Source organism: Stegastes partitus, unplaced genomic scaffold (assembly GCF_000690725.1).
Source record: "Stegastes partitus isolate 25-593 unplaced genomic scaffold, Stegastes_partitus-1.0.2 Scaffold828, whole genome shotgun sequence".
NCBI classification, from domain to species: domain Eukaryota; kingdom Metazoa; phylum Chordata; class Actinopteri; family Pomacentridae; genus Stegastes; species Stegastes partitus.
The window spans coordinates 96,955-119,371 of NW_007578559.1; the positions used below are offsets into that span (position 1 = coordinate 96,955).

General features: G+C 39.1%; 2 protein-coding genes across 2 annotated transcripts in view; one reads left to right on the forward strand and one right to left on the reverse strand.

Annotated features, from left to right (window-relative positions):
• The window catches only part of cemip (cell migration inducing hyaluronidase 1), a 107,179-nt gene extending 91,314 nt beyond the window's left edge, over window positions 1–15,865 (forward strand). The window contains exons 20-29 of the mRNA XM_008292738.1: window positions 215–370; window positions 1,344–1,524; window positions 1,892–2,107; window positions 2,728–2,939; window positions 6,897–7,082; window positions 7,372–7,570; window positions 9,805–9,891; window positions 10,735–10,892; window positions 11,190–11,290; window positions 11,874–15,865. Coding sequence (XP_008290960.1) covers window positions 215–370; window positions 1,344–1,524; window positions 1,892–2,107; window positions 2,728–2,939; window positions 6,897–7,082; window positions 7,372–7,570; window positions 9,805–9,891; window positions 10,735–10,892; window positions 11,190–11,290; window positions 11,874–12,001 — 1,624 coding nt within the window. The 3' untranslated portion in view covers window positions 12,002–15,865. The remainder of the gene's footprint in view (window positions 1–214; window positions 371–1,343; window positions 1,525–1,891; window positions 2,108–2,727; window positions 2,940–6,896; window positions 7,083–7,371; window positions 7,571–9,804; window positions 9,892–10,734; window positions 10,893–11,189; window positions 11,291–11,873) is intronic.
• Window positions 15,866–17,133: 1,268 nt separating this feature from the next.
• mesd (mesoderm development LRP chaperone) lies at window positions 17,134–21,278 on the reverse strand. Its single transcript, XM_008292739.1, has 3 exons — window positions 21,088–21,278; window positions 19,052–19,284; window positions 17,134–17,998 (listed from the first exon to the last, which is right to left on the reverse strand). Exons 1-3 carry the CDS (start codon window positions 21,241–21,243, stop codon window positions 17,734–17,736), a joined length of 654 nt encoding a protein of 217 aa, XP_008290961.1. The 5' UTR covers window positions 21,244–21,278; the 3' UTR covers window positions 17,134–17,733.
• Between the last annotated feature and the right edge of the window lie 1,139 nt (window positions 21,279–22,417).

A 22,417-nucleotide genomic window follows, 5' to 3' on the forward strand; every position in this document is an offset into this window, starting at 1 on the left:
CACGTATTTATTGTTTTTTCTAATATATTGTTTCATGTATTTTTATATTATAACTACTGATGTTTCTTGATAAGTGGAAAGAACATAAAACCAAACTAGCACAAAAACAAATTCTTGTTAGATAGTGAATAATGATAATAAAAGCAATTCTGTCTCTGTGATCAATGAAACAGTTGTATGTGTACTATCTAACCCTCCCTGTCTGTGTGTGCAGTGGAGGGACGTTTCCAGATGATGACGGCTCGCGTCAGGAGGTGAAAAACTCGCTGTTTGTGGGTGAAAGTGACAATCATGGGATGCTCCTCCCAGACAACAGGATTTGGGGCCCTGGGGGTTCTGATCCTAGCGGCAGGACTCTGCCACGTGGCATGTAAGTGGAAAGTATGATAGCCTTTTATATTAGTAGTTAACCCACTGACTGAGTGTAACATGAAAAACGTCAAACTGTCACCAGCTCTGCAGTATCCAGCAGTTCTGCAGAGCATTTTTGGCTCTTTTTAATAATTGTTTTTGTTTTGCAACCCAAACCTATATACACTGTTGCCCATAAAGTTGGAATAATTTTTGTTTTCAGACACATTCCTCTTTTTATTTCTCATTATACACATCAGTAATCACTTCTGACCAGTAACCAATGATTACATACTGAGTCCCAGTTACCAGGTGAAACCAATTCTGACTTCAGGATCTGACTGAAGAGTGGGACGTCCTGCCCATTTACACCATCAATAAGCTTGTGGACAGTATGCTACGATGTCTTAATGCATTGATCCATGTCAGGGGTGGCCATACTCAATATCAGTGACTGAGTGACATTTAAAAGAGTAATATTGGACATTCTTATGCATGAAAGCCCCTCAAATATGTGTTTCCTGTTAAAGGAACCAAGGTTGAAAAATTGAAACAAAACTTTTAATTCTATTGTTCAATACCTTCAGTTTAGCTTAAGCCTGAACTGACAGTTTGCAAAAGTTAATTGTGGGTTAATTTTTATTGTGATATGTATTTTGTGATATCAATGAAGTTTTGAGAAGATATACACTTTATCTATCAAGAACAAATCCCATTGTCACAATCATTTCATGACAAGATAAAATAAAATATTTTATTCCAACTTTATGGCCGATAGTGTGTGTGTGTGTGTGTGTGTGTGTATATATATACGAATAGTATGACACAGGACTTGAACCCAAGATACCCAATTAAACATCTATCCACTACCCAAACCTCAACTCACTTCACCCTGAATTATTTCAGCATTGCACTACTTTTTCCTTTCCTACTGAGCACTGTGTGTATATTGCTAATGAGCTGGTGTGTTTTTGATCTCTGTTTCTCTGCAGCGATTTTCCTATCCGGGGCATGCAGATTTATGATGGTCCAATCAATGTGCAGAACTGTACATTTCGGAAATACACAGCACTGGACGGGCGGCACACCAGTGCCTTCGGCTTCCGGCTCAACAACTCATGGCAGAGCTGCCCAAACAATAACGTCACTGACATCACTTTTGATCATGTACCTGTAAGTCAGCATGTGAAATACAGGAGAAGGAGGATGTTGGTGGAACACAGATGTTGCTGTTATAGAAAATCAAACTGAAAATTGTATTTGTACAAGTTTATTATGTACATGTTCTGGAAAAAATGTGATTTAAATCTTAAGCCTGTTTGTTGTGAATTTTAAGCAGGGTACAAATGAAAATATTTATGTCAGTGTTGAAGATTTCACCAAGATCTGCATTTTTAAAAATCTTGTACAGTTGCTGTAACATAATCACCTGGATAATGGATTCCACTATATATACTTTTATATCAAATACATCTACTATGCTTTATTTTGTGTGTGAAATTGCTTTTATTTTCATCATCATTTTCAAATTCTGCTGTAGATCACATCACGGGTGTTTTTTGGTGAGCCGGGCCCTTGGTTCAATAAAATGCAGATGGATGGGGACAAGACTACCATCTTTCACGATATCGACGGCTCAGTCAGTGAATATCCCGGAGCCTACCTGGTCAAAGAGGACAATTGGCTGCTCCGTCACCCTGACTGCATTGACGTGCCTGACTGGAAGGCTGCTATCTGCAGCGGTCACTATGCACAGGTAGGTCAGCCCTAACAAACACAACGCATGCTACAGCTGCTTGGCATTAGTTGGTTGTGTGTTGGTTATCCCAGCTTGAATTCTTTTAATGATTACATTTAAAGGAAATTAATTTGCATTATATGATATTAAGATATACACAAACATTGACAATGGCAAAATTGGAAATGGTCAAACTGAACTACTGATCAGAAGGCTGAGGATTCAAGCCTCAGTGCTGACTAGCTGACATTGCTGTGTCCCTGACAAGGCTTTAACTTTAGAGAGAGAGGGAAATTCATGTTTACAGTCTGGTACATTCAATTTCTCTACAGCTGCAATTGATCAGAAAAATAAAAATGTGTTTTAGAGATTGCTGGAGTTATGGGGACAGAGAATAGTAAAAATATATACATTGTTTGAAATGGATGTAGTAAGGTTGGGCGTCCCTCAGAGACTCTGAAGAGAGAATGAGCCGGAGTTGACCTACACTGGACTGACCAGTTTTGATCTCTGCGTGTATCATGTAAAGCCAGTCCAGGGACTATTCATGTCAGATTAAATAAGACGAAATATATGAAATATATAGATACTGACAAATATTTTTTCTTCTTCTCCTTCTATAAACATATTTTCCTCAGATCTACGTCCAGACGCGCAATCCTGCCAACTTGAACATGCTCATAGTGAGGGATGAGTATCCTGATCAGCCCTTGGAACTGGAGGGTGCCCTGGGGAAGAGGAAACACTACCAGCAGTTCCAGCCAGTCATAACTCTGGCCAAAGGCTACACCATCCACTGGGACCAGGCGGCACCTGCTGAGGTCACAATCTGGCTCATCAACTTCAACAGGTCAGTGGACATGTGAGCTGTACTTGTGACAGCACATGTTTGTAAGAATCACCTCTGTTACACAAAGCATGCATACAGCGGTGATCGTTGACCAGACCATTAGAATGGACAGCGTTCATTAATTAACATCAACAGGAGAATGGAAATTTGCCAAATTTCACCAAACTGGCATTTCTTTATTGACAATGACGAACAGAATGGAATGGAAATGAATATATATGAAGTGTCCTGCTGCCACTGTTGTTTATCAAATATCTAAGTGATCATTATTATTATTAAGAGAAACAAATTCACCTTTTAGAACCTGTAGGAAGCGTCTAGTCACTTCAGACCAGCACTTGACTTATTTACAAGCCTGGTTCTTTAAATATCTGGAGGAGAACCGGAGCATCATCGAATGCAGGCAGCCATGCATGAAGTGAACTCGTTAACTCAGGGGATCAAGCTGACAATCCAATAGGACTGAACAATTTAGGGAAATGCTATTTTTCTGACAGATCCTGTGATTTGATTTTCAGTATATTTGTAATCATGTCTCATATTTACTAGAACGTTATCGCATCATGTTGAGATTCTAATCTCAGTTTGTTACAAAAACAGATGAAGGTGGTTATCATTCATCTTTATCAATCCAGGCCTGCCTATGCTGCCTGTCTTAATGAGATTTCACATCCTCCTAGGTTTGACAAAGTAGGTGATATTAATGTCACTAAGTAATGTATTTTGTTACATTTAATGTTAATAATCCAAAGTGCGCCACAACACATATTTAGTTTTTATGTTTTTATTGGACCACATGTGGGAAAATGAAGAATAACTATCAACTGCTCCACTCCATTCTTTATATAATCTGTGGAAATTATAAAACAATGATTAAAAAGATAGACATGTGATGTGTGTGTGTTCAGATATAGGTATGATTCAGATGTTTGACGATAAAACTAACATGTTGAACATTTACAAACATGCACTTGTTCCTTTCATCTCATGTAGTTCCTTCTCCTTCTGCTCATACCTTCCCATTTGAAAATCCCTGTAAAATAGTGCAATCTGTTCCTGTAATTACGAGATACTAAGTCATGGTCAAAACATAATTCTGATTAATTGAGTTTTTTGTTCAGGTTTTTTGTTTTTGTGTTTTGGTAAACACAGTGAGCCTCGACAGCAGTAGGTCATAGATGGGAGTTTTTTGCCCACCTTTGAGCAGCAGACACATTACACATCACATAATCCTGTTTGCTGAACTATTTCTTAGGCTAAACAAGCATTTTGTGGTTCCAGAGGGAAATGTGACAAGACTGATAAATTAGTGGAACTTTAGACAGCAATGGTTGGGGATTTCCCACTATAACCCACTCCACATCTCTAGCTGAGAGAGATGCTTCAGGAGAGTTAGTCCCTACCACCAGCACACTTGAATTTTCAATTGAAGTGTCAGTGATCATATTCCATTGAGAGTGATGGAGTTGTCAGGTACAAAAGGCATGCAGAAACAATAAATGGCATAAAAGAATGAAAAAAATATAAAATCTGGTTCTGCTGCATTGGTAGCATTGTTGCCTCACAGCTAGAAAGTCGCTGGTTCGCGGTGGGAGCACCGGGATCTTTCTGTGTGGAGTTTGTATGTTCTCCCCGTGCAGCATGGGTTCTCTCCGGGTTCTCCGGCTTCCTCCCACAGTCCAAAAACATGTTGAGGTTAATTGGTGATTCTAAATTGTCCGTAGGTGTGAATGTGAGTGTGCTTGGTTGTCTGTCTCTAAGTGTAGCCCTGTGATAGACTGGTGACCTGTCAAGGGTGTCTCCTGCCTTCGCCCTCAGTCAGCTGGGATAGGCTCCAGCCCCCCTCGACCCTCGTGAGGATTAAGCGGTGTATAGATAATGGATGGATGGATGGATGGTTGTGCTGCTTCAATTTCAATTCATTTTCTTTTACTGTCCCCCGTGAATCCAACAATATTGTAGACATACTCTTGTAAGGTGGGCAAGAATTTGTAGAAGATGGTTAGATTTTGTGTTTCCTATTTTTAATAAAAAAGATAATGGGATCAATATGCACAAAAGAAATCAGTTTGTCTGAAATGAAAAGTGTTTGTTCAGTGTCTGCTCACAACAGCTCACAACAGAAAGAGAGAGCCTCACTTTGTGCGTTGGCCTCCTCCCTTCAGATGGTTTTTAGAATGTGGCCTTGAGCTATTTAAATTGCATAAAGACTGGTTGTCATTTCAAGCACGCCAAATAATCCCCATGGCCTGAGTCTACTCTGACAAACACAACAAAGATGCTATTGGGAGAAAATATTTTCATTGATTGTCCATACACCAATGGCCCCATCTACAGGTCACAATGATACACAGCATACAGCAGAGAGGCCTAAAATGACTTGTTTATTTTTGACTTGATTTCAAAAAATATGATAAATATGATAAAACATAATAAATCACCTGATTATGTTTAATGCACTTCCTGTGTTCAGCTTGGTATCATAAAATGTAGCTGCTCTCCACTGTCCTTAAAGTTTTGGTCTTATACAAGACGTTTTATATCTTAGATTTCACTTCAATTCATTTTAATTCCACCTTAATCTTGTTTTAAAGTATTATTTTTTTAATTTAAAGCTGCAATTACCCAGTACTTTTCTATAAACCAAAATGTGAACACCATGGATTCCATTGATAGACAGTTTTCGTGGCTTTATAAAGTGAGTGCCAAAATATTTAACCAAAGCAATCACCAAGCTAACCAAAATATTTTAGAAGGTTCCCACTAAAAATGCATAAAACGTGCAGTATGTAGACTTCACACAGCGGACTGATAGTCAGCCACGTAGAGTGTGAATTAAAGACTGTGCAGGTCATATTTGATTGCTCGTACATCATTTAGTGAAGTGCAGTCCAACACTGGTCATGTGTAATTTGAGATTTAACATGCTTTATCAAGCAGAAAATGCATAATAGCTCACTACTTACTTGATTTCATGTCTTTTAACTGCAGTATGCAGTATATTGGAGTATTTGGAAGTTCAAGATTACATTTAATTACAACAAACTGGCTGTGATTTAGAACTTCTTCTGGTGGATGGAGTTGAAAGCAACAACAAAACATTACAATTTAAACATTTTTAAAAAATATTTTATTACATTATTTTACAGTACGCAATCATAATTCAGCAATATTATTCTGGATGCCAAGCTCAAGTTCTATGGGTTTTGCTTACATAGGAATATATATGTGTGTGTATGTGTGTGTGTGTGTGTGTGTTACTGCCATCAGCCTCTTGAGCAAATGGTTTACTTGGTTCATGGGTCAGATAGGAGGGCCCCTAGCTGAGGGCCCCATGGAGGGCAGGGCTGGGAATACAAGGAGCAAAGGGCATCCCTGCCTTATGACTTCACTGCAGCACACACTAAAGCTAGTGTACATAGATTTACTTTTTACTCTTATAAATTAAGCTGTTATCCCTTTACATAAATATATTTTGTTATAAACTTTAGCAATATCTCCCAGTGTCACTAATTCACTGTAGAAAATCAGAATTTCTATAATTCCTTCTCAAGCCTGACAGTACACACATAAATACATTTAAGGTAAATACATGTAGTAGAAGTATCACTTGGTTAGACTTTTTTGTTTGTTTGTTTGTTTGTTTGTTTTGATTTTTCTACTGTTAATTGATTATTCTTTTGTCCAACATTAAAGACCACAAATTTATTCAGTTCATTATATATATTTTTAACCCTAACCTTTATATATATATATATATATAAAAATGGCTTAAAAATTATTAGTTTATTACACTGATAAAAATAAGAATAATAACAAATTACTTTCCCTTGTGATCACAAAAACAAAGAGAAATGATCGTGTGTGCTGGTTTTATTTATTTTGGATGTGAAAACAGGTTTTGCTTTGAGATTAAATCAGTACTGTATGTACATTACTTTGTTCACTGTGTTTCAGAAATGACTGGATCAATGTGGGCCTCTGCTACCCACAAGGCACTGCCTTCACCATCATCTCAGACATCCACAACCGCCTGACCAAACAGACCCGCAAGACCGGCGTCTTCTTGAGGACGGCTCAGAGGGAAAAGATCAACCACTCACACCTGGCCAGAGGATACTACTACTGGGAGGAAGACACTGGGTCAGATACATTTGGTTTTACTACAACGTTGGCTGTAGTTTTGTTGTCGATACCATAGGGTAGTATCACTTATAATAATTTTATCACAAGTATATTAAGGTTGTTCTCATTAAAGTAATAGCTTTAGTCAAGGTCTACAGCATGCTCATCAAATCAGGAAAATAATTTGTCCTGTATATTCTAATTTTAAATCATTTTACATGTTAGCTAAGATAAATGTCACAATGTACATTTTTTTCTGAGGTTACCTAATATCAGCATATGATGACATATTTTGTGTGCATTGCAGCCTGCTCTTCCTGAAGGTAAAGGCTCATAACGACAAGGAGCAGTTTTCCTTCTGCTCCGTCAAGGGTTGTGAGAGGGTGAAGATAACAGCCATCATTCCAAAAGGCAGTCTGCCCAGCAACTGCATGGCCCAAGCCTACCCCAAACATGCTGAGCTGCCTGTTGTGGATGTACCCATGCCCAGAAAGATGTCTAATCGGGTGAGCAATAAATTGAGGTTTCCAACCAGCCACTATTTTCTATTGGGATTGACATTGTTCATGCCTGTAGAATTGCATGAACATACAAAGAAATAAATACTCCTTATAGGTCAGAGGAGTCGTCTACCTCAAACTTGAACTCCCAAATTCAGTTAGTAGTGAACTGATCATGCATTCCAAGTGGCGTTTGTGTGAGCATACTGACAATAGAGTACCAAGCCCCTGCCCGCTGCCCTTCAGGAAAATCCCTGATGTCATATTGATGATATCTGAAATGACATTTAAATATCCTGAAGCAGAGAAAATAATCATGCCAGGAAATACATGGAAAACTATTGTGTTATGTGGCCCTGGGGCAGGGATACATAACTCAATATCTTGATGAGACCATCTTGATGAATCAGTTTTAAACCCTTTCTGCTGAACATTTCTTGTTATCAATATTCACTTTCACTCACCAGTAAATATCATTCCAAATGGGAACAGTGATGCTCAGTCTTGAACTGAGAAATCGATGTTGGATAACTTTTAGTCTTGTAAAGAGTGTCCTAGCCTTGTTAGAATCAATGCCCATAATCCTGTTTACAGCGTAGTGATCAGTGCCTTGAGAAGTAGGGAGTGGTTTGAACACACAGGGTATGGACTTACTCATTAAACTCTGACTTTACCAGACCCTCATGTTTCACTATTACTTCTTTACTGTTTTTAATATACACTGATCAGCCATAGCATTAAAACCACCTGCCTAATATTGTGTAGGTCCCTCTCTTGCCACCAAGGCAACTCTGACCCAACAAGGGCTCAAGTCCACAGACCTTGCAAAGTGTCTTAGGTTATCAGGTAGCAGGACATGAGCAGTAGCATCCATCCTGGTAGTTCGGAGGTGGGGCCTCCATAGATTGATCTTGTTTTTTTTAGCACATCCCACTGAAAGCTGAAAATTTGACAGAACGACACCTTGAAGTATTTGTCATTCTCTTCAAACCATTCCTGAAGAATGTTTGCAGTGTAGCAGGGTGGATTATCTTGCAGAAAAAATCCTCTGCAATCAGTGAATACAGTTGCCAAGAAAAGGTGCCCATTGTGTACCGCCTGTTTAGGTGGGTGGTATGCATCAAAGTAACATGAAACCACATGAATGCAGGCTTTCCCATCAGAACATTACCCAGAGCATCACATTGCCTCTGCTTGCTCACCTTCTTTCTACATAGTGCATCCTTTTCTCATCTTTTTCTCAGTTAATCAATGCCCACACACCTGGCTGTTTGTGGAGTAAAAGAAAATGTTCTGTGTCGTCTAGTTCTGACGCTTACGTGCCCATGGTAGACAGTTTCGGCAGTGGATGGGGGTCAGTGTGGGCACTCTGACTGGTCTGCAGCTACACTGCCCCGTGCACAGCAAATTGCAGCGCACTGTGTGTTCTGACACCTTTCTATCACAGCAGCATCAGAGTTTTCAGCAGTTTGTGCTTCAGTTGCTCTTCTGAAGGATCAGCTCACATGGTCCAGCCTTCTCTCCCCACATTCATCAGTGAGCCTTGGTCACACATGGCTGTGTCGCTGTTTCACTGATTACTCTTTCTTGAACCACTTTCAGTTGCTACTAACTACAGCATACTGGAAACACCCAACAACACCTGCTGTTGTGGAGATGTTCTGATCTAGTCATCAAGCCATCACAATATGGCCCTTTTCAAAGTCACTCAGATCCATAAGCTACCATTTTTTTCTGTTTCCAACACATCAACTTTGATGGCTGATTGTTCACTCACTGCCTTTAGACTTCCACTGCCTTGACAGGTGAAATGAGATAAGCATTATTATTAACTTCACGTATCATTTGTTTTAATGTTGTCCCTGATCTGTGTATGTGCCTTTAGGAGGAACTTAAACGAATTCACTAGGAAAAACTACCAGACTCCTCTGGCATGTCATTCTAAAGTTGTACCATATTTTCAGGAAACACATTTCAGCATAATAATGCTCCATCATCTGTATCCTTATTTAGATCCTATTTCTCTTGGTGTTCTTTTCTTTCCTTTTCCTCCTGCTGAATGTTAATTTTCCCATTGCAGTCCTTAGAAATATGTTATTAGACTTCAGCAGTTTAGATAATTTTAAATAATTTGCTTAGCTCTGTAACTGTGGTGAGTCAAAACTTGCTTTAATTGTCTCTGCGAAATGTCTGATGTGGTATATTCATTCCAGCTCTGTTGTGTGGTTGTTTCCTCCCAGCACTCACCAGAGAACTTTCTAGAGGTCAAACTGGAGTCCTACAACACTCGCTTCTTCCACATCAAGGAGGACTTTGCATTCACTGAGGTACCCACTGTCTCAGACGCAGTATGGAAAAGTACATATTTTCATCAACATTCCCCTAGAAAGGCTCATTTAGAGACAAGTTACAGGTTTCACTTCTATACCTTTGACATGTACCTGCACACTGATGAGACTGAACACTACGATACGTTTTTTCAGCTCTGACCTTTAAGCCTTAGCTGCTCAACAACCAGGGTCGTGGTCTTGTCCCTCCTCAGACATTTGTCAGTAGCTACAGGTTACTCGATGTCACTGCTGGTTCACTTTTATTGTATCCAACACTTACTACGACTGGTCACCTACTGTCTAATATAAACCAAATCTTGACATGGCTAACAGTTAAAAAACAGCATTATTCACTTTTTCTTCGATTGGTCATAATCTTTTAGCTTTATTGTGTGTTTCAACACTGTTCATTTATATATCCTGAATACAACTAACTGTCTAGCTGACATTCCACAGTGAAGGCCACTTAATTATAGTTGTATCAGAAATCTACATCAACATCATCATTTCCTCAAAATTGTCTCAACAAGCCTGAAAATTAAATAGATGAATTAGTTCATGCTTGGACCAGAATAAAGGTAGCGCTGTTCCACTCACGCTTCGTGTTTCTGTGCAATAGTTCCTTCCATGTTTGTGGTTATTTTTACAGGGTTTAGTTTTGTCGTTCTAAGGCTATAGAAGGTCCTTTCCTTTATATTCATAGTTACAAACGTCACAAAGAAGTGAAGATATTTGTCACATTTTGACCTTAAAGTACTGCTACAACTATTTGCCCTCCTCAGGGGTGCCCTACAGTAGATCCCAGAGCTGTTTTGTGATTGGCCGCCTCTGTTGTGACAGGTGAACGGCAGGAAGCTATACCAACTAGAAGATGGGGTGCAACTGACAGTAATTGATGGCCATGATGGAAAAGTGGTGGAGAGCAAAGGTTTCAGGAATTCTATCCTACAGGGAGTCCCTGCACAGATAGACAACTATGTCAGTGGACTGAGAAACGGGTAAGAACAATTCTTTAACGGTTTGCTTCACCACATAGCTTAATTCATTGTGTGACACATTGTTTTACTTTTTGGATGTATTCAGCGTTCCAAATTATTTTATAGAATGACATTCCACCAAATGAGTTCCCAATCATTTCAAATTACTCAAATCACACAATAGCTACAGAATAGTGTGATTTGAGTCTAGTAAAAAAATTTAAAAAATACACACGATGGTGCTTAAAATACACATACATCTAGTTTCAGCTCAATGTGAACATTAAAATGGTTGGCTGCTTCTCACTCTGTCATTAGTTCCATTGTCCTCGTGACGTCTAAGGGCCGTCTGATTACCAGAGGATCCTGGACCAAAGTTCTGGAGAGACTTGGAGCAGAAAAGAGCATCAAATTAAAAGGTAACTAACAATGTCTGCATCAAGGAGAGAAATGTACTAAAAGGGGTATGATGGTATTGTCTCCTCATCCTTTTTGGAAATTTTACTTTGAATTAAAGATTTCACAGTGAAAACTCTCGAGACTTTAGTCTGTTACATGTATCATTGTCAGCTAACAAGGTTTGAAATTATCATTATCGGAGTGATTTATTTGCAACTAAGAACATGAGTAGTTCTTTAATGTAAAATGAGTTAATGGTCATCCATCTAAAATGTTTGTGATTGGGACATGAAAAAAATGTAAATAATGGCATGTCAACAACTTTAAAAACAGCCAACATGGCTGCCTTATCTCTTTATTAATTACTTGAATGCAAGTATACATCTATCAACAGTAATAGAATGAAAAACAAGAAACTGGTGATAGACTGAAATCAAAAAATGACTCTACATTAGGATGAAAATGAAAATGTAATTTGTAAAACTGTGACACAGGCTACCACATACATATATGATGTTATACAACGTAACAGAAGCAGTACTGACAAACACCCGAGTGCCCGGAGGACTTCTCTTACTTTAATGTCATTTGGCTTCTCTGCAGATAAGCTGGCATTTGTGGGCTTCAAGGGCTCCTTCCAACCTGACTGGATCCATATGGAGGTGGACAGCAACCGAGCCAAGATCCATCAGGTCTTGCCTGTCCCTGTGGTCCACAAGATGAAACTATGAGTGACAAGAAGAGTGGGGAAAACAGCCAAGTGACTATGTAACCCCCAGATACTGAAACACATACCCCTAAAAGAATACTAATAGCACAGACAAACTCACACATACATGCACACTGCCAGCACTGCAGAGTCAGTTGCTCCAAGCCATTGGTCCAGGATCAAGTGGTGTTTAGTCAAGGTTTGGTGGTGAGAAAGAATGATGTGATTTTGTATGCTGAAAAGGTGAAAACCCTCTCCCAGAGCCAGCACTGCCCACGATGAGCTGTGTCCATGTAAGACTCTACCCTTCAGTGAAACCTCAGCTCGTTGGCTCAGAACAGTCAACAGTGTTTGTACAAATGTGGCTGTCTCTACACCCATCATTGATAAAGATAGACTGATAGACATGCTTAATAATGATTTTGTTTGTGACAGAACACTGTTATTGCATTGCTGATCCCATTGTTATGTCTATGTAGCTTATTGGCTAAACTAACTATTGGATTTGCTCACCATTACTGCTGTGCTGTAAAAAACTGTGCACCAGCTGACATGGACCTGACTGGCTGTCGTGTTAACATTAACACTGGCCTGTTTACTAAAGTCAACTCTTAATTGACTCTTTTCCAGCTATACATTGTAGAGTTTTCACTTAGAAACCCGTCTTCAACCTTTAACGTTTTGTATGTAGTCTGTCCTGTCAGACTTCTCTATCGGTTTACTCCAGCTCATCTACAGCAAAAACTCTGATACCTTCTGATGTCACTGTTAGATGACACTGTTGGACAGTGCTGTAAGATGCTGCTGTTAAGGTTGTGCTATCCTCTGAATGAACCATATATCATGTGTAAAGATAAACTTAACAATGAAAAGATCTGCTGTTAGCGCGAAGAGCAAGCTGTAATATTCATGCAAATGGGGATAATGGCTCACTCTTTCAGTCAGTCTCTCCTTGAAAGAATGATCTTGAGCTCTTAGTACACACAAAAAGTGACGGAAGAACTCTGAAGCTTTACTGGCTTCACAGATGATCCTGTTAGATTTTGCTGTTAGACAGTGAGACAGTAAAAAGAAAAGGCAGTACTGGCATTTCTCTTGTACATGATTTGTTTGTCAAGAATGGAAATAGTTTGTGAAAAATGAAAAAGGAAAGGTTGACAGATGGAGTTTAAATGCAAGCTACATTCTCACTTTCACATAATTGGCTGTAACTATTATCTAGCATGATATTAGAGCAAGAAGTTATCAGTGCTGTTTCAGATGGCTTTCAATTATCCAACACGCACTTTGCTTGAAGCAGACTGGTTCCCTCTGAGCCTTAATGGCAATAATGCAGCTGAATCACCAGTTTAAAGCACATAAATTACCAGTAGGTTCTTCTCTCAAGAATTCCAGGTGCAGTATATCAGAAGGATGACATGTAAGAGCTGAGGATATAGGTGCTCAGTCCAGGACAGCCGGAATAGTGACCATTTGGAAAAGCTGGAAGCTGCTCCTCCAAATTTGACCTTTTGGGCATTTTTAGATTCTCAATTCAGAGAAGCTTTTTTTTTTTCTTTGCTAGTTTGAGCATGTTCTGAGTTTGTCCTGACCAGTAACAGTAACAGCCAATTACAGATGAGGCAACGTCATCTGGAAAAGGGAAAATAGGAAATCCTCCTGGAGGCAGATCAGAGAGGAAAGATATTTGGTGTGGTTTATCTCAGCTTGATAAGACAGCATTGGATTTACTATCATGTGCGAGCTGGGCGGCAGGCAAACCAGTTCTGGGTCTGTACATCATCTCAGTGAAAGTAGATTGTCTCTCCAATAGCGAAGTGTTTCACAGATTTTATCGAACCAACCTCCTACCAATTGCATTCATATGCAAATATTTTGTACAAGCAGAAAATATTGTTAAGAAAACAGGATGCCACCCATATTAAGTTGAAAATAAATCTGCAAAATATTTAATACCAATGCATCTGAGTCAGTAGTGCCTCAATGTACATGCCTGGCAACTAATGACAGATTAAAACTGTTCTACCTTCTATTAAAAGTGGAACATCATGGCCATGGATTAATTAGTGAACAAGTGTACCAGGTGCAGGCCCAGGGCTCCAAGGGGTCAGGGAGTGCTTAATGTAGCATGAAGACACTTTGTTATTATTATAAGTTTGACAATATAAGCTACTACAACATTTCTTGTAAGAAAGCTAATTAAAGGAGCACTAAGAGGGCAGAAGCAAAGGAACCACAGGGTGCTGAGTAAAAAGACTGCAAACGGATGCAAAATGTCCACAGAGATACACAGAACAACCACACAGATGCACAAGACCTACAAACTACCAGATGTTTTTGTGGCTTTGACAATTCTGTTTTACCTGCAAAATATTATTTTGTTGTTTATTAGGCCTTTTACATATCAGTGCCTGGAGGTGTCAGAATTTATGGATAGACATGGTAAAGAAAGTTTTATCAAAACAACCAGGTTTTAAAGGACTAGTGTGTAGGATATGTAAAAACAATGTAAAAAAGGAAAGACCTTCTCTAGAGGCAGTTTTGGTTTGTCCAATCTGGACTACTGTAGAAACATTTGTTTTACAGATTAACAGGTTTCACGTGTTTAGATTTTTCATACTACTTTCTGCACTGGCCTGGAACACTGGAAATAAAGAGACGTCGCTGTTAGGAAGAGTTGTATAAAAGTGTATCGTGTAAGTGTATGAGTGTGATTCATAGGAGGCTTGGAGGTTAGAGGTTGGCCAGTTTACTGTCTCACATTACCGTACATTTGAAAAAATAAAACCCTGCACAAATAGACTTTTACATTTTGCAGTTATTTCTAAAAGTCTTTATTTCTAGCATTGTCATTGAATATTTCTACATTAAAAACTACTGGCCTATTCTTCAGCAGACCTCGTTGATGTCAACCATGGTTGCTAGGCAGTTTGTGATTCAAAGGCCATGGCTAATTCGACAAAGAGAGAAAAAAATCAGAAAGTGTGAGCCAGTTATTCAAACGCATCTGTAACGTACATGCATCGCTGAACGTCTTTGCCATGCAGGTGTCTGTGAAATGTGGGTGTAGAAGTTGAGTGATTTTACTATCCTCCTTTGTTTGACTAAAGTGTTTAAAGACAGAAAATAGTAGAACAAGAACAAGAAAAAAAACACAAAAAAACCAACAGAAACATCTTTGTTTTGCATCAGACCAGTGGTTAACTTGTTTTGTTTCATTCCGAGCACTTGCTCACTTGATATTGTGATGTTCTCCTGCCATGTTTGGTTCTTTTTTTTTTTTTTTTTGTATCTGTGTTTGTGATCCATCTGTCTGTGTTTTGGAATGGACCAGCAAGATGCCCATGACTATATAAAAGATTAACTCAAATTGTCCACTAAATGTTTAATCAAGGAGTCTATAAATGTGCAATTTCCCCATTTTAAAATAATGGAGAAATCTGTGTTGCAATCAGTAAGAAAAAGGATGCCCCCTCACCCCTCCCTTGCCGAAATAGCTGGTCTTTTTTCGGAGGTTGTAGCAGTAATTTAGTGTTTTGTATGTTTAATGTGTTTTTAAAAATCCACAAAGATATATTTTATACTTATTTATTGTACAGACACAGTTGATCCAAATCTACAAGGGACATGCTTTAAGTTGTCATGTTATACCTGTTCTGTATGTGTACTGTATGCAATAAACAGAACCCATTATAGATCCATTTTAAAAGATTTGTATCAGACACTGCATACATGTATAGGACTCTTGGTATAGTCGGTTTACTCTAACTGTACATCAAATGAATGTGTTGTATATGTGGCTTGGGCTTGTAAAGTGATAAAACTCCATGACTTTAAATTTCTTCAAAGGATTTTTGTACAGAAATAAAGAACGATTAACGATCAACCGTCTGGATGTCATTGTGTATCTGCTTAGAAATAACAACCTCCATCAACTGTGCGTCTTCTTAAAGATACTGACATGCCATTGTTTGAGTCACAAACCTTTGTCAAAGCGTCATTTCCAGTGTTCTTTAGATTCTTAGCAGCAGGTGAAGGTCAGTTATCACTCAACACAACCAGGGCCCTTTTTCATTGGACGAGCAGATAAATTGTACACACATAAACCATGACATGAATAGGGAATGATAGAGAAAAAAAATACAGATCAGGAAAAAACAACGCAAGTAATAAAAGAGTAGGCTACGATAAGGTGGTGAATCTCAGAAGGTTTTGACAGGAGATTTTAACACCACAGATGTGGCTTACTTGGCTATTTGAAAATACATGGAAGGTTAATTTAAGAAATCTGAGTAATTTATCTTTTTACACATGCATGTGGTTTATACCAAGTACATGATCCCTAGACTGTCTGCACCTTTCCATGAGCAATGCTGAGTGGCTAAATAGCATTTATACAATAATAATTCTTCTGTGTAAACCTTTTTTTCCCCAAAAAAAATGGACAGAGGGAAGAGAGGAGGGTCATCGAGAGGTGGACATTACTGGAAATAGGAAGAATTGCTGTCTTTCTCAAATGTCTTTCATATTACTATAAAATAAAAAACATTAGTCACCCAATGTCAGCTAAGACAAACATGAGCCCTCTAATGTGGTACAAATCTATACACTTAACACTACTTAATAACAATACTTACACTGCTTAATCCTCTGTAGGGTCATGGGAGGGCTGGGGTCTATCCCAGCTGACTCAGGGTGAAGGCAGGTTCACCTGGACAGAGAGAACATGCAAACTCCACAAAGAAAGATCCCAGGCCCGGGCCAGGATACCAACCAGGGATCTAGGTGTGAGGTGACTGTGCTAACTACTGAGCTACAGTGCAGCCCCATCACAGGAAGTTGAATGGAGATACTAACTGTTCTCAGATATACACAGAAAATGCACCTCTCCCTGCTGTTAGTCAGTGCTCCAACTACAATCCTGTATATTTAATGGTGGGTTTATACTTCAAGTCAGGGTTCAGGCCAACTGCTGTAATTCATATGATACAAACACTTCTTTATTTAAGTATGCAGTATTAAGTATGATGATGTATGCAGCTGACTACATAGCACTCAGTGTGTCAGCCTGCACTAGCACTAAAGACCTGCAGAGTGACAAACTGGAGTTTGGAGGACATGTGATTCAAACGGCAGTAATGAATGAATCAATGATTATATCAAAAATTTTTATTTTCATATTCAGTGAAAAATCAAGCAAAACTTTTAGGTGCTACATTTGTATAAAATATTGAAGTACTGCTGTACATGAACAATGAATAAGAGACTGGGACTGACAGGTCCGATGAATGACTCCATTTCTGTACCAGGAAAAAAGATCTGTACTAAACATGGCTCTTGGCACAAAAAACAACAGTTTAGTAATGCTTACTGTGAGTATCTTTCAAACAACATTAGCATGTGTTCGTTTTCATCCGGTGATAATTGAACAAAAATTTAGACAGCATTAGATTACAACTGATTTTAAAGAGTTTGTCTGCAATCAGACAAAGACTGACGATTTTAATAGTGTGCTTGTCATTGCACCATGATCCAGTGAGGGGGAGGAGGGGAAAAGACAATAAATCACTGCATAATGATTCCAGCTGAGTGGTCAAAGCTGAATGTACCTAACAGGATTTATTAGTTCATTCATACCACTGACTTCAAACCACTGCATCTTCCTGCGGTGCCGCAGCACACACAGCCGTGAGAAGCAGCACGTCTGAGACCAGGAAAAACTAGACCACCAATCTCCCATTCTGTAGAGTTCCATCACAGCTCCTGTTTGAGGCTGGCTCTGTTTCCCTCCATGTCAGGCTTCTTGCTCTCTGTGTTTTTCTTGCTCTTACTCTTGGTGTTGACTTCATTCTGCTGTTTGTGTTTAGCATCATCCTTCTTCACAGCTTTCCCTGGAAACACCTGGCCCTCCACAGTAACATCCAAGCAGCGTTCCTGGGCCACAAGGAAGTCCTTGACCTCCCAGGCCAAACTCCCATCCCGCAGCATAAAGATCACCCTGTTGGAGCCCACTACGAACCTGAAGAAGGAAACATGCATAAAACCAGGTACTGTGCTTTACTGTAGAGCACACTGCACTGCAAAGACCTGCTGTTTTCTTCAGAAACTGTGACAGCTTAATTTAAAATACATAATGGTGGAAAGCAGACATAAAAATACATGTGAAATATGGCTGGGGTCAACTACAGAACTATTAAATGGCATAGAACCATTTTAACCTGACACCACCTAAAAAGGTGTAGCAGTGAAGAGTGGACAAGGCTTTATGATACGGAACTTTTTACACTCCACAAAAAAACAAGGAAAAAACATTACATAGGTCGCAACTACTGCATGTGTTTGACAGCTGGCCTCTGCATGAGTGATGTTTGGAAAAATGAAGAGAAAGTGGTTGGCTGAATAGGTGTGAGGTACCACAGAAAAGATATAATATAGTGTGGAAGATTTTTCTTTCTCAACTGTCAATCTAACTGCAACTTAGAAATTTAAACATTTGAGAAACAAAATATTGTAAAAAGCAGAGCTTCCTGAACTAAAAGAGGCTGACGCGTGATGATTTTAGTTTGCTTCGATTCTCACAATACATTTTTGAAAGATGAACATTTTGAAGGGCTGTAGAAAAAGTACTCATTGTTACTATGTTAAATATATGAGAAAATTAGGCCAGATCAAAGAAAATAAAACATACGATCACATGACCTTCCCCCTGAACACATGGCGATCTCAAATGTTTCTGTAACTGAACCTGCAGTGTGTTGGTCCCAGTTTTCAGTAGTTGCTATAATTTCTACAGGCCACTAGATGTCCCTGTGCTCACAGCCTTTGATGCTACAAAACTTCAAATCTTTCCCCAGCATAAGCAGACACAGAAAGTTTAATGAGGCTTTATTCATGCAAAATTAACTCTTTCACTTCTCATGAGTAATAGCATTGTATTGGAAAGAGCCAATTAATGGGCTAGTCTAACTGACGTGAACTTCAAAAATCACTATTGAAGGCCTAGTTGATATGCAAATCTTCTTGGAAAGCAGCTGGACAAAACTCTTGTTATGGATGTTGGATAAGTAAATACCTCTGAACATCAAAGTTGGCATTGAAGAGGCTACCCTGCCATAGTCCTGTGATCTCCTCTGTCTCTTTTTCAGTAGGATCTCCTGTCACTGAAGCAAAAACCATCAGAGTCCTGCCTTTCTTGGACATCTTGAGAAGCTCCTCTGGTTTGGAAGCGTCCACCTTGGAGAAATCAATGGGAGGAGAAGACCTTTTGTGCTCAGGAAGGTCACCTTCCTCAATGTCATCATCCTCCTGTAAAACAACGAGGAGAAATTACGTACGACTCATGAGAATTTAAGATGGCCATGAAATGAGGAGGCACAGCTCAACAGTGAAAGTGGCTGGCTTTCACTTTTGCTATTCTATAAATCCACGTCACTTTTCAAACACATGCTATTCAGAAAAAAGGAAGTGAATACAAAATTATTGTATTTGTATATTTACAAGTTACTTTTCTGCAGGTGACCATTTTTCACAGTTGATTACATCAAATTCTCAGTACTCATATCACATTTTCAAAATAGTTTTATAAAACACAGCATAGCATATATCGCACATCCAAATGCACTTCTACAACCAACATTACATACGTGTCCCATCATGACCGAATTTGACTTCCATGAAGAAAACTTTCTATTCAATAAGCACTAAGAACAGGCAATATTACGATATATATATATGGCAACGGTCTTTGAAGTAACTTTAACTTGCTGCATAATTAGTCAGCAAAGCCACAAAGCAATGGCATGTCTTTACTGTACGCAATGTAAAACCTTACAGTATGTTACATGTGAAAGTTAAGTGGAATGCTTCAGTATTCCAAAACACAAGAAATGACACAAAAAAATCTGCATGAATAGAAAAAAAAAAATCCACACAGAACCCATACAGTATGTCACAAAAGTGAGTACATTTCTGCAAATATTTTATCTTTTCATGGGACAACAGTGAAGAAATGACACTTTGCTACAATGTAAAGTAGTCAGTGTGTAGCTTGTGTAACAGTGTAAATGTACTGTCCCCTCAAAATAACTCAGTCCACAGCCATTAATGTGTAAACCGCTGGCAACAAAAGTGAATACATCCCTAAGTGAAAATGTCCAAATTGGGCCCAATTAGCCATTTTCCCGCCCCAGTGTCATGTGACTCGTTAGTGTTAAAAGACCTCAGGTGTGAATGGGGACTGGTCACCGGAAGTTTAACATGGCACCTCATGGCAAAGAACACTGAGGATTTGAAAAAAAGAATTGTTGCTCTACATAAAGATGGCCTAGGCCTCGGGTGTCCAATCCTGGTCCTCGAGGGCCGCAATCCTGCATGTTTTAGATGTTTCCCTCTTCCAACACACCTGATCCAAATGATCAGGATCGTTATCAGGCTTCTGCAGAGCTTGCTCTAAGTCCAAAGGAAACTTTGTTGGGTTATCTGTTTAAACTGTGTGAGCTCTTCTTTACCTTACTATGTTAAGTGCTATGATAACATGTGTTTTCAGTTGGCACAATATAAATAAAACTGAATTGCATTTAAGTACATCTAACACACTATTTAAAATTTGTGAATTAGTTGTGGGGGAAAAAAGCCAACACTAAAATATCAATAATACAACAGTCACAAGAGTCATTTGCTCTTAAATTGTACTCTTACCTTTGGAATTTTCACAGTATATGTTGCGGGTTCAAGCTTTTTTTTGCCCCTAACTAATGGAACATTTTCAACACATTGTACTCAAAATCAGGACACACCAGACTCGTGCTTTGTAAGCTGTGCACTTTGTGTTGACTGTAAACAGATGTTTGAACGGATGACTCCAGTACCTTAAAGCAGCATAGTATATTTTAACGTCAGTCCCAGACTATTACCACACAACTTCCAGCATGTGTCTGTCCTAGGACAGCACCTAGCACAAAACTGGCACTTGTGTTTATTAATATGCTGTTCCCATGGACACTGGAGAGTGGCATGCTGCTGATGATGCACGGTTAATGACACAGCTAGCGGCTAGGCGGTAGCTACTATCTGAAGGCTGGCTGAATGAACAGGAACAAGTTACCGTACCTCCCATTGTTCCAGGAGCCGTGCCATATCTGCGTCATTGTAGTCTCGGATGTCCTTCTTTACCTTGGGCTTAATTTTACTGTCAGTCGCTAATATACACAGCAAACATGTGTAGAACAGAAGCACCACACATCTTGACCTCAAGTCAGACGCCATGTTTACACATGGTGTGTTCTGATTGGCTGTGAAGTCTGCCGGTCACAAGACAGGAGGGGCGTGTCAGAGCGCCGGCACGCGCTGCAGCCGGAGCGTCGGCGAGAATTTCAAAATAAACGCAGAATTATTACAAATATTAGACGTTGACTGTGAATGGATCGAAGCATTTTACAAGATATGTTTGTGAACACTTCCTGAGCTAAGCTACTTTTATTTTATTAGAATAAAAGCACAAATTAAAAACTTTCGATGTGTGAATTTGCTAATTACATTGATCCAGTAGTAGACTGACAGAGCTAATTTAGTGAGTATTGTTTTTTGTTGCTATGCCTTTCTCTCTGCCCTCTCCACTCCCTCTCTGCTCAACCCAGCCATTAAGGCAGATTACCACCCAACCTGATCCCCGTCCTGCTTGAGGTTTCTTCCTGTCTTTCCACTGTTTCTAAAGGGAATCATTCGTTTCTGGATCCATCTTAAGGATGTATCCAGTACTGTAAGGCCTTCACCTTACTGTATGCAGTGCCCTGGAATGACCTGTTGTGAATTGGATCTATATAAAACTTAAGTGTACAAAAACATTATTTTCCCTTGACAAACATTTGTGTAGCTGTATATTGACAGTGTGCATTGTGCTGTATTGTGTGAAGGCCAGCAGAGTTCACAGGGTCATGGGAGATCAGCTGACACCAACGGTAGAACTGTTTCCTCTCTGAAGGACTCCACCCAATGGCACTGTGCCTTGTGCAGCTGCAAGTTCCACTGACAGCACAACAGTGCTCACATTTACTCAGTGTGTGAATAAAAGCTTCACTCTTTATGTACAAAAAATAAATACTTAAAATGATGTTACAAATCTTTTGGTACAAATCATGTTTTGGGAAAAAAATCTAATTTAGTGACAAAATTTGTTTGCTATTATAATTTAGTTGGTTATTACAAAATTATTCTGATATGAATTTTATCATCACAGCACACCTCTAATCACATACATCAGTGATGTTGGACACTGAGGTAAAACAGGTTGCAAACTTTGAGAAAGTGCACTGAAAGACTAGTGTTCAGTCTGCTTTGAGGTTACTCAAAGAAAACATTTGTTGGTTGACAGACAGATTGGTCTTTTTATCTGTACATCTATTTTCCACTGCAGACCAATGCTCTGAAACCTAATGAAAGG

What these genes read in the sequence shown, in the direction of transcription:
- mesd (XM_008292739.1), bottom strand. Translation starts at nt 21,243, where the DNA reads ATGGCGTCTGACTTGAGGTCAAGATGTGTGGTGCTTCTGTTCTACACA. An exon ending in GGCTCCTGGAACAATGGGAG is followed by an intron (nt 19,285 to 21,087) that starts GTACGGTAACTT and finishes GTTGTTTTACAG; the next exon opens with GAGGATGATGACATTGAGGA. An exon ending in GCCAACTTTGATGTTCAGAG is followed by an intron (nt 17,999 to 19,051) that starts GTATTTACTTAT and finishes TTCCTTCTTCAG; the next exon opens with GTTCGTAGTGGGCTCCAACA.